The 12,513-nt window shown below is 44.5% G+C and overlaps 1 protein-coding gene across 1 annotated transcript; it reads right to left on the bottom strand.

Moving 5' to 3' along the window:
• Positions 1-2,148: 2,148 nt before the first annotated feature.
• Positions 2,149-12,513, bottom strand: pik3cg (phosphatidylinositol-4,5-bisphosphate 3-kinase, catalytic subunit gamma). Its single transcript, XM_080538624.1, has 17 exons — positions 12,393-12,513; positions 11,381-11,771; positions 10,620-11,240; positions 10,212-10,507; positions 9,625-10,109; positions 9,217-9,451; positions 8,659-8,724; positions 8,378-8,521; positions 8,058-8,139; positions 7,361-7,464; positions 6,799-6,945; positions 5,850-5,940; positions 5,417-5,485; positions 4,937-4,998; positions 4,188-4,299; positions 3,821-3,978; positions 2,149-3,364 (listed from the first exon to the last, which is right to left on the bottom strand). The coding sequence occupies exons 2-17, from the start codon at positions 11,757-11,759 to the stop codon at positions 3,083-3,085; spliced, it is 3,333 nt and encodes a 1,110-aa protein (XP_080394750.1). The 5' UTR covers positions 11,760-11,771; positions 12,393-12,513; the 3' UTR covers positions 2,149-3,082.

The following is a 12,513-nucleotide window of genomic DNA, read 5'->3' on the forward strand; positions in this document are numbered from 1 at the left end:
TTCTGAGGTAATTTGTATTGCCTCCTCGGCGAAGTTGACCCCCCTCCCAGGTCGACAGGCAGCGTTAGCCGGATTTGGGGCATCGCTGCCGGCAGCTCCTGACTGGTTTTTCTTCAGATGAGTGAAATAATCGTCATACTCGTCGTCTCCATTTTCTGAGGTAATTTGTATTGCCTCCTCGGCGAAGTTGACCCCCCTCCCAGGTCGACAGGCAGCGTTAGCCGGATTTCGGGCATCGTTGCCGGCAGCTCCTGACTGGTTTTTCTTCAGATAAGTGAAATAATCGTCAAACTCGTCGTCTCCATTTTCTGAGGTAATCTGCATTGCCTCCTCGGCGAAGTTGACCCCCCTCCCAGGTCGACAGGCAGCGTTAGCCGGATTTGGGGCATCGTTGCAGGCAGCTCCTGGCTGGGTTTCCTTCAGATGAGTGAAATACTGCAAGGTAAAGTCCAGAAGGTCCGCTGGTTGTGGTTGATTCCTCAACACTTCAACTGTAAAGCTTTCCAACAGCTCCGTCAGTCCCTCTGGGATTTCAAAACTCATCACTGAAGAGCCCAAAACTAACAAAATACACAATTTTAGGAAAAAAGAAAAAAAAACACGAATGAATTCCAGCTCACTTCAAGGATGCTTCAAGGCCAAGGGAACTATGAGTGAATATTGATTCCAAAAACACGGCGTTTTGCTACAAATGTGGTTAACGTTATCTCCATACTCAGGCTCTGTTCAGTTTTAACTAACTAACCCTTAATGTGACCGGGGTAACCATGGCAGCCAACCACCCGTCTCGTGGTTGCGTATGCTGTAGCGCAACGGCAATAATAATAATAATAATAATAATAATAATAATAATAATAATAATAATAATAATAATAATATCATAGACATAGAATGAACGGAACATGAACATTCATTTTACCGAAAAATGATCTTATTTTTTTAAGACATCCTTATTAGTGGCAATAGATCAACCCCCAAAAAATAATACCCAAATCTATTTCAGGGTGAAATAAAAAGTGGATGAACAGAATACACACTGCAAGCTCTAATTAATTTTAGCAAGGAGATTCATTAATGGATGTCTAAATACAGTAACTGACCCCCTTAAAAAACTTGAACTGGGTTGGAACAAAAAAGTGCTGGTCCGCTTATATTCATTATGGATGGGTGTTCACAGTGCACATAGCCCCAGTATCTGCTGAAATTGTCTTTCAGTGCCTTTGATTTAGACCTTAGGAAAACCAAACAGAATCAGCAGTTTTGTATCACTCCATATCTGGAGTAGACTTCTTGAGCTCGGATTACTTACCTCTTAAATGCTTGCTGGCAGTGGTGTAGTCTACGTGATACGCAGGACTACGCCGTATACCCACTAGGAAAGGCCAAGGATTTCCGTATACCCACTTAAAAATGTGTGAGGATACGTAACAGCGTTTTGTGACAGAACTTTCACTTTCATTCATAAAATTCTCTGTGTCTGTGTTACGAAGCACTTGAATTTTGGACCATTGGGACTGACTATAGCGTCATATCAACGGGGGGAGATGCGACATGAAATATGTCCAAATGCAGCACTATCATGCACAGATCAGCCTTATAACATGTTAGATATATAACGTTAGACAGGGAGCGCAGATTTTTTTTTTATGCCGTTCCAAAATGAATGATATGAGGCTGGGAGGGAAAAATCACAGTATACCCAATAGAAAAAACTAGACTCCACCACTGCAAGTTGCTGGGGCTACCTGTTCCTGAGGGTAAACATAATCAAAACATGCCTTCAAAGGCGCAGTATGTGCAGTGCCTTGTATAAGTAATGGGACAGTGAAGCATCTTTAAATCAAACAATAACAACAAATGCATAAAATAGAATTTATACTTTAACCTCATTGTAATTGTTTGATTTCAAATCCAAACTTTTGGAATGTAGAGCCGAAAGAAGAAAAAAATGCTTCACTGTCCCATTACTTACACAGGCACTGTAGATTTTAGCTTTAAAATACTGCTAAATGGCCATGATAAATCCTTAGCAATCAATACATTCCCCTGACCCCCCCTGGTCTGTGAAACAGAGAATCAGGAGTCACAGTATTTCCACATGAGACACTTACAGAATAACCATTTTTAATAGATTGTCTTTTACCATGCCTACTGTAAATGCTGTGACTGAGGTTGGGACAGCGGTGTGGCAGGTGACCCCACCCCCACAATGACACATTGCTGCTGCTACTAGGGCACACTTCCTCTGGGAGACCAACACAGTGTATGAATTTACTCAGTGCAGATATGATTAATTTACTAAAGTGCAGCAAAGCATGCAACCTCTCCTCTTGTTTGGTTTTACAAAGGAAAGCACACAATGTTCGATACAGCATTAATTACTCTTAATGAATTATTAATTATTGATCTTTCAGAGTTGTATGAAAACAGTTGTTTCAATCTTCCCATGGTGAATTGTCCTTGCTGAATCGTCCTTTACACGTCCTCCCGTCTAAATGAATTGTGCTTCGTCTTTTTTTCGGAGCCCAAGGCTTCCCCCTAGAGTGGGGTGAAGTGGGGTGAAGTGTCCCGCTGCGCGAACATCCATCTCCTCTCCTGCGACTGGAGATGTGTGTCAGGTGTTTGTGTGTAACACCATGGCGCTGGAGGGGGGCCATTTTCATCTTGACCTTCTCCTCGGCAGTCTCACAGTAGGTAACAGCCCTCTCAGTAATAGGGTGTATCAGGACAAACCTCTCTAACATAACCTCCGACATGATCTGTGACCACGTGGGCCACCCCCCCCCCCGCGAAAACTCTTCTGACGTGATCGACATCAGTCTTGCACAAGTCCTGCAAGTCTTGTGTTCGCAATGTATTACAGTGTAACGTGATCTAGAATCATATATCTGAATGGTATGCTACTATCAGTAGTATGGCAGTATAATACAATAATAATAATAATGATGTATAATATTCACTTGAGATTCATTGTAATCAGGCCATTCTTTCCCACTGGGTCCTACTGGGTCCTTTTCTTTTGCAAGGGAGTCCCAACCAAAGAGGAACCCCCCCCGCCCCTCTCTCTCACTCAGAGAGAACACTAAGCCGACCGTTTCTCCACCCCCTGCTTGATGCCCAGCACCAGATGGAGGAACCAGTTGAACTGCACGGTCCAGCCTTTGTCCCTGCAGATCTCGATCTGGTCCAGCAGGTGACGCTGAGCGTCCTCCTCCGGGCGGCCGACCGTCAGCGCCTCGCGGATGTACTCGATGTCTTCTTTGCTGGTGAGCTGAGGCATGCCGGTCATCAGCATCATGGAGAACAGGATGATGAGCAGGTTGGTGTGGTGCCTCAGGGCCAGGTAGGCCTTCACACACACGTCCTGAGAGAGAGGGTTAGGCCATGCGTTTACCACTCAGGTACTATGACAGATTTATAATAATAATAATAATATTAATAATAATTCATTATATTTATATAGCGCTTTTCCGAGGCTCAAAGACAATAGGGGAAAAACAGAAAACACAGAAACAACAAGAAACAGATAACATGAGCACATGGGTATAAGCATGGGTATAAGCATTTAGCACTGATATACCTATAGTATAATCATTATATTGAGCTGTAGGACCATGACGAGTGGTGCCCAAAATGGTGGACAGTTTGTCATTTACTATCGAAGTTCTGCCTTTCATTCCTTCAGTGTGTGTGTGTGTGTGTGTGTGTGTGTGTGTGTTTGTGTGTGTGTGTGTGTGTGTGTGTGTGTGTGTGTGTGTGTGTGTGTGTGTGTGTGTGTGTGCGTGTGTGTGTGTGTGTGTCGTGACTATGTGTTCAATACCTGGAATTTCTGGAAGTGTGGGCTGCTCTTCTTCCCAGATGTTCCCATAACATACAGGAAGTCCGGGGTCAGAACAAAGGGAACCCTCTCCCTGCTGATGCCCAGGAAGCTCTTGTAATTTCCCAGGATGTGTCCGAAGTCAATGTGAAAAAGGTTCCCTGACAGAAGACATATGAGCATAGTCTTAGAAACAAGGGGTCGTGTTCAAATAAATACAGTGTGTGTTCCATTCATGTTTTCACTGAGATACTGTACAGCGGTGCCATGGAAGTTACATGGCAGTCTAGTCACATTGAGGAGGACATGCCATGTATCATGTCTCATGTGTTTGTGTGTGATGAAGGAATATGAGGAAGAGATGTGGTACCGGATTCTGTGATCATGATGTTGTCGTTGTGTCTGTCTCCAATCCCCAGGACGTACGTTGCGACACAGTACCCTCCGCATGAGTACACAAAACGTTCGACAGCCTGTTGAAACTGGGAGAGAGAAATGGAAAAACAAACACAGGTAGAGGAAGATAGTGAAAGGGGGGTAGAGAGAGAGAGAGAGAGAGAGAGAGAGAGAGAGACAGCATTTGTCAGCTACCATTTCACCTATCCACTTCTGCTCAACCACAACCTAGCGTCTTTACTTTACTTCAACACTGACTGCAAACACAATAATAATACTAATAATAATAATAATAATAATAATAATAATAATGACTTTTATTTGTATAGCACTTTTCCTGCAAACATTGCAGCTCAAAGTGCTTATGACGCAGAACCGAAACCACAACAGATTTGACCAATGCACAAATAAGTATATCATATTTCGGCGTGTCAGTCATGCTAGTGGGTTGGTTAAAACCTTGCTCTGCTACACCAAGGTCTGGGATATTTTCATCACAAAGGGCTCGATCCAAAAATACATGCAGAGAGCTGACAATGTGCAGGTGCTTATGCCAAATCTAAGTTCACATGCATGCTATTGAAGACAAAAGACTTGAGACAGGAAGTCACAGGAAATGTATCGGGGGTGTTTCCTTCCCCTCTAACACTGCTATATCCTCTACATCTGATAAACACTGACTGCGGCCAGGTGGGGGTAGTGGTGGGTCGCTAGGTACTGTACCTTCTCCTCATTCACACACTTGTCATGTAGCCACTGGTTGAGGATCTCATCTTTAAATGCACCTGAGGAAAGGGAAGGTTGTTAATCTTCTGGATACTAAGATGTGGTTTTCTTTGTATTTTTCTTTTGTATTACATTGTGGATACTGATGTTTGTTGCTTATTTATTTTGTGTTGTTTCAGTATTAAGAATGGAAAATTATGTTCATTTATTTATTTATTTTGTGTTGTTTCAATATTAAGAATGAAAAATTATTAGTACTGTTGATACTGTAATTTATGAATTAATTAATTGGATTATATAATTTAAGTATTATTGTTCTCACTTGAAAGTGACGGATAGGGATAGGACATAATAAGCTTAGGCTTCATCCTACTCCCTTTCCAACATTGATAGGTCTGTACTCTTCGTATTAGTTATTTGTTCTTTTATTATTTAAATCATGTTCGAAATAAAAGATTCATTCATTCATTCATTCACCTGTGCTTCCCACAACACTCTGCTGGATGTTAGCGATGGTGGTGGCATCCTTCACTATCTCAATCATCCCTAGAGAGAGAGAAAGGGGGAGAGAGCGAGAGAGAGAGAGATGAGAGATTACACTTTAATAAAAGGACATTCATTTGTCAATACAGCTACATTTAAACCACCATACAAACAACAAAGAGATAGACAAAACACAATCCCCACATTAAAAACACAGTACATTATACAGTATATCGAAGGCATGTCAAAAGTTTCAAAGTACCTGACAAAATCACACAGTGAGTCTACAACAGAGATGAATGCATATTGTCTTATTACTCAACTACTAACTGACCTTATTCTGATGTTCCATGTTCTTCTTGTATTATACAACTACTCATATTTATTAACTTTATTGGCCAACGGACCAACTGTCAAACAGACATACCGATTCTATTTCCAGTAGAAATACAGCCGTACGGCAACAAGGACAGGTCCAGAGATTCCGCCTCCCAGATGGACTCCATTATCAGCAGAATCTAATGGCAAACCAGACTGATGATGAGAACTCACACATTGGTGGAATATCCTAGGATGAAGTGGGACGTATACACTGTAATGGCCAAATAAGTATTTGTAATAACCAACTGTTAGTAAACATTAAGGTTTTACGTTACTAATCCTTTAAGCATTTAATCATGTATCACTTAATGGGTAATCATTGTATGAAGCATAGAACACATTGTACCCAGATGTTCTATTTTGTGAAGAATGTATCCTTTGTACTGTCTAGGGATCTCTCCAAGGACATCTTCTGTCCTGTTCTGGGAGTCATCCTCTGCTCCAGACTTGATTACCGCTTTAGAGTAGAAATGTTTGAACTAACAGAACCAGGCGAGTATATTTACGACCTGGGAATTAACAGAAATAAAGATGGTATTTCTTAATGAAGTGACTAATCTGTCTCGCTGCCCTGAAACTGTTGGGGGTGACCAGAACAAGGGGGTGGCAGGAACCAGCCCCTGGAGATCCATCATCCTCTAAGATGGGGATGTCTGATTTGACCACAGAGTCCACCATTGTCCACCTCACTGTCTCAGGGCTGCAGGACAGATAGGTAACTGTGAGAGTCTCCACCTTGGTTTTCGGAGTGTAAGGGAAAACCTATAAAAACCATGCTGTATTTCGTAAGAAGGGGAAGTTAATCTTGTTGAGTTGCCATTGCCACTTAGATAGGGAAGGAAAACTGTGATTATTATTGTCATTGAGCTCAGTAATCATTCTAATGGAACAGCAGAGAGGGAGTGGCTGTGGGTATATCGTGAATGCACCACATTTGTCAACCAATCGGATTGTGTTGATGACAACAAACTGTTGTAAACGGCTCCACGTCCCACCTGGAGTATGAGCATGTCCTGTCTCAGGTCGTCTCCGTCCTTGAAGATGACCCCGATGGTGTCGCTGGACAGGGTGGTGGGGTCGGCCCTCTTGAACTGCAGCCACAGAGGCTTCTTCTTGGACGCCATCACCTTACACTGCTCGATCTGCACAGCAAAAGCAACAGAGTCTGGAGTCAAACACCAATCACTTCTTATTGGTTCCTATTGGTTCAGGCCAGGATACGGTGAAGAGTAACAGACAACTTTTGGGGGATAAAAAAAACATCGATAATCTTTAAGGAGGATCCATGTTGAGGATCTACATTGATATTCAAATGTTCTTGTTATGGGATACTTGGCCACCCCAACTCCCCCTGTAATTTGAACCAATGGCCTACATACTGTATTCAAATGCACCAACCCAGATACAGAGATAGTAGCAGAAGAATATCAAGGATGAAGAACAAGATGGGGAACACACAATTATGGAGCAGAATATAAACGGAAGAGAGGCAGAGAGAGACTTAGTAAGACAAGTGATAGAGACCAACGAGGGATGGGTAGCCCAGCCTTGACTTACCACCAGAGCTCCTGCACGTAGTCCTGGGTCATACGGGACCCTGAAGCTCTCTGGGAGGCCCGACGTCTGCAGGTTCTCCAGTTTCAAGCGCAGCTGAAGCACAACTGACCAACAAACAAACCCCCACTATGTTACATTACATTTTTACCATTTAGCACATGCTTCTTTCCAAAGCGACTTACCATTAGAGATTACAGGGACAGTCTCCCTGGAATCATTTAGGGCTAAGTGCCTTACTCAAGGGCACACTAGTGGTGGTGTTCCCAGGTGGGATTTGAACTCATTACCTTCTGTAATGAGCCCACCAGTCCAAGTCACTATCCACTATCCAATAGGCCACCACTACCCCCACTAGTCTACCACTACCCACATTGCGTATTAAAATGTCACCCTCCTTATCTTAACATTTATTTTACCTTTTTGCTGTACCTTTCTATTTTGCTTTCACGGTCAAGTAGGGAGAAATGAGTACATTTTAACCATTTAGCAGCCGCTTTTATCTAAAGCGATTTACAATTGGAGATTACAGGGACAGTCTCCCTGGAGTAACTTAGGGCTAAGTGCCTTACTCAAGGGCACATTAGTGGTGGTATCTGAACTCATAACCTTCTGATCACCAGTCCAAATCTATCCATCTATATATCCACTAGACTAGGCCATCACTATCCCGCTATCACTACGAGTGTTCTGGACTCACCATTTGAAGACACGTCATATTTGTCGGCAGACATGGCCTTGATGTCCCGGGTGACTTTCTGCAGAGCCTCTGTCATCTCCACCTAATGGTAATAGTCAAATTAAGCCAAATGTATCCTTACAACTCTTCTCATCCACAACCGGTGTGTATCATTCCCAGACCTGTCATTTCAAATACGTATGTATGTATACATGCTTGATTGTATTTTCTTTGGTGCAATTGAACCAATGGAGTGCTGCTGCCCATCTGGCACTCAGGTTCAGGCAAATGCTCATCTGAGTATTTACTATTTGACCCAGGTCTGATCAACACCCACTCACCTGTCGTCTGAAGTCCTGGAGCATGGCCTCTCCACAGCCTCTCAGATACGCCTCCAGAAGCACAGCGTACCTCTGCTGGTAGTGCATGGACTGGGCTATCTCACTACGCAGGAACCAGAACAGGAAGTGGCCGATCCGCTTACTCTGCAAGTACACACATGCGCATGTACAGTATAATGTAGTATGCACATGTGCACATACACACACACACACATTTGTACACTTCTCTAATTGTTCATATTGTGTTTGCAATTCTAATTGGCAGTGGTTTATCTGCTTACTCTCAGAGCCCGCTTCAATAGGAACCTGGCCAAGCTGCTGTCATGGTACGGCTCAAACTTCACAGCCTACAGGAGACAATGGGAACACATCAGTGATCAAAGCAACGTTTGACTTAGATCCTGCATCCTATCTGAGTGCTGCAATATTTCTCCCACATATATAACTCATCATGAAAATGTCTGAATGCATTTATTTTGCACTGCTGTCGGCAGGTCAACAATAATCAGATTTTTTCCCTTGTTCTTGTTTGTCAGATTTTCTGTCTAGCTTCTAGCTAGAGTGTTTCCATATGATGGCTGTCCTGAATAACCAAGCGAAACAGACTCATTTGCATCCAACCAAGGGTTCGTTGTTGGCTGTGAATGACAGTTGATACTGACACACTGATACTATGATATGTAAAACAAACAACAAGGAAAGAAAAAACTCCCGTTGGGGAAAAAGAGAAGGTAAACAGAACATTGCCAAGCACACAAGGAAATGTGCAGTTGGACTTTCGGCTTCCTGAACGGACTGGATTGAAATGGAATTCACCCCCAACCTTGACTCTGACTCACCTGCACCAGCTGTAGCAGGTACCTCAGGACGTCGTCGTCCCCCAGCGTCTCCAGCTTCCTCACGGCCATGGAGCGCACGTGTGCGTCCGAGTAGTGGCAGTCTAACAGCTGCATGGCCAGCCCCATGTCCAGCCCGCTGCGGTCCCACACAGAGCTCTTCTCCAGCAGCCTGTGTGTGGCTAGCACTGCCTCCTGCCTGCCCCAGCGCACAGACCCCAGCAGCTTAGGGTACGCCCTGGCGTGGAGAAGGGGGACCAACAGTAGATGGACAAATAACCCATTATAATACTGTACAGTATGTATCATACCAAAAATGAATGCATTCTAGTGTATATCATTGATCCGATTTTTTTTTTAAGGTATATTTACAGCATGAACAAATGTATTGTCATGCCCAGCGTTAAGTACCTGGGATGGCGCATACACTCGTGTCTGAAGTGCCAGAGCAACTCCTTGTCCTCTGGGCTGAGGGGATGCAGAGGGTCGGTCTCCACGATGGCCTCGAACTGTTTCCTCAGGTGGTTGGGCATCTCTCTCTGGCCCCTCTCTCCTCCCTCGGCCTCCGCCCCAGCCTCCCGGCCCTCCCTGCTCTTAGGCAGGGCTACGGGGTAGCAGTACTTATCCAGCAAGATGGCTACCGCCATGGAGGACGCCTTGTCGGGGTTAGTGGCGGACGTCAGCTTGTCCGCGTTGACGCTGCTGTTGTCCTCCGTCTTCTCGGGCATCTTCCACATGTGTAGGATGAACTCTCCCTGGCGGAGCAGGGAGCGGTGGTCCACCAGGAGAAGGTTGACGTAGTACAGTAGCCGGCTCTTGCTCTTACTGTCATGGCCGCTGTTGTCCGGGTAGGTGCCCCCTTTGGAGGTCTGGGTCTGGGCCTTCCCACAGGACACCTGCGAAGACACAACGGAAGAAACAAGAATTAACGAGAAGAAACGAGAAGAAAAGTCGATCCGAAATATAAAAACGCAACCGTGAAAATAAACACACAGTACCTGTAGGTTGAGACGCGCTCCCTTGGGCAGATCTCTGATCCTGATGTTGAACTCGAGCCAGCAGTTCCACAGCACCTCTTCGGTGAAGGGCTTGGAGGAGGTCCTCTCCTGGGATAGGAGCTGTTGACCATGGAAGATACTGGCCTCCACGTACACTATTAGCTCTGGGTTACGAGGCAGGGAGGGGATGTCAATACCCAGGACTTTAACTCTGAACTTACGGTGGCAGTCCCACAGCGAGATGGTAAACACCCTGTCATGGTCCTTCTCATCGATGGTCAACTGCTCGTGGGTGCCTGTGGAATACAGCAGTGAATGGATTAATAAATGATTCATTCCAACATTGCAGTTCAAAAGTCAATTGAGGTGTAATCGATCCTAACGGCAAAAGTTTTCATTTGAGGATACCTGCCACTCCAGTACAGTCATCCACCTGAGCCCAGTCCTCTCTCTGGACCAGGTCCTGGTCGGGGTTAGGAGCCGCCTCTAGAACCAGGTGAATCTCCTCTCCATTCTTCAGACACTGTCGGACCCAGTGGAAGTCTCCAATGGGATGGCTCCCATAGATGTACTCCTCTCTTCCGCACACGCGTAGCACGAAGTCCGACTCGCACACGTCCTCCGGGATGCTCAGCAGAGCCCTCTTGTTGGCGATCTTGGTGAAGAAGCTCTCGAGCACCTGGACGGGCGTGTCGTCGATGGACACCTTGATGGTCTGGCTGGCCTTGTTCCTGTGGATGACCAGCAGGATGTGGTTGTTGCTCACCTTGCTCAGCAGGTACTCTGGGAGGGGCTTGGACATGACCCAGGGGTCCATGGAGTACAGTTTGTGGTCTCTGTCGGACAGCTCGATCTTGCGGGGAGTGAGGAGCTTCCTCCTGGTGAACTCCAGCTCGTCGTCGTGCACGTTGCTCACGTCGGTGACGTCGTATCCGATGAGGTAGTTGAGGTACCTCTGGTACTGCGTGGACTCCTCCGAGGGCTGGGGTCTGGAGGCTAGGTGGATCTTCCCCACGTCTTTCTTCAGTGCTTTCGGATCAGAACAAATTCAACTTTATTTAGAAAGCTTTAAAAAAGAATCTAGATTAATTTGGCATAATAAACACAATACAGTATAAACAAAACACATTATGACCAAAAAAACTGATTAAAGAGCAACGATTTTCTACCTTTCCAGTAGCGGATGCAGTCAAGGGTCTGGAACACCTGGTGTTTGTCATAAATTTCACACCAGTTGCCTTTTTTCTGGTAGAGGAGAATGCAGTGGTCCGGTGAGTACTTCTGATAGAACTCTGGGCAGAGCTTGGTGGCTACAGCTCTCAGCCACACCTGAGCTTTCACCTGTTCCACTGTCCAGTTCCCTGCTACCTCCAGCAGCAGAGTGTCTGGGCTCCGGCTCAACTTGGTGGTGGTGGGGAGGACAAAATCGATGGCTATCTGATCCATGGCTACAGCGGAGGTGGAGGTAAAAGCTTTCATCTTCCGTCTCCTCCTCCTGTTCTCTTCTCGAAGGACTACAGGTTCTTCATCACTCGCTTGCTGTTCCATAACACTATTTATCTGTTGTAAATATGAATTATGATTGAATATTATAAATATTAGACAATGACAGTGACATTCACTCGAAACCACACATGCTTTTGTATGATACAGTATGTGTAGTCAGAAATCTAATTAATGAAAGTTCTCTAATGTACTAAAACTTAGTCCAGAATCCAAGTCTAGACGTGTTATTCTGATACAATTCTACCACCGAAACATGGTGTATGTGGTCCGCTATAACTTCTTCTTTCACTCTGTAAGGAAGCGTAGCAAAGCAGGAAGCGAGCAAAACCAGACTCTGTCAGCAGTAACGAATGAGGCAGAGGAAGCGTTGCATTAAAATAAAGCTGAATGTGGCAACATTGTAATTACACATCATTTTTAGAACAGTTTCATCGTTGCCAACATATAGGAATGTCTGAAAATGACATTAACATATAAATTATATTACAAGTAAAACGCAAACTTGAATGATATCAGTAGTTAGGCTATTGTAATAAATACAATAATTGATGTATAACACTCATTAATAGTTGCCGTACTAAAATACCCTCAAAATGAGTAACATTGTGAAAGTAACGGTACTGCCCATAATATTCCCCGGGGGAGTTATTCTCTGAAGATAAGATAAAAACTTACCGTTCAACAAAGACACAACATACGCCAGCGGAATTAAGACAACATATATTTTTCGGCATTTATGCTGATAATTGCGAGGATCACGATATAGTGTGTTTGGGTTCTTTAGCTAGATTAGTAA

Source organism: Nansenia antarctica, assembly GCF_963989245.1.
Source record: "Nansenia antarctica genome assembly, chromosome: 8".
Lineage (NCBI taxonomy): Eukaryota > Metazoa > Chordata > Actinopteri > Argentiniformes > Microstomatidae > Nansenia > Nansenia antarctica.

Excerpts from the sequence above, each read along its gene's own strand:
- pik3cg (XM_080538624.1), bottom strand. The coding sequence starts at position 11,759 with ATGGAACAGCAAGCGAGTGATGAAGAACCTGTAGTCCTTCGAGAAGAG. Across the intron at positions 5,941-6,798 it reads AGGACATGCTCATACTCCAG|ATTCTGCTGATAATGGAGTC; the intron begins GTGGGACGTGGA and ends GTTTGCCATTAG. Across the intron at positions 3,979-4,187 it reads CATCATGATCACAGAATCCG|GGAACCTTTTTCACATTGAC; the intron begins GTACCACATCTC and ends GTCTTCTGTCAG.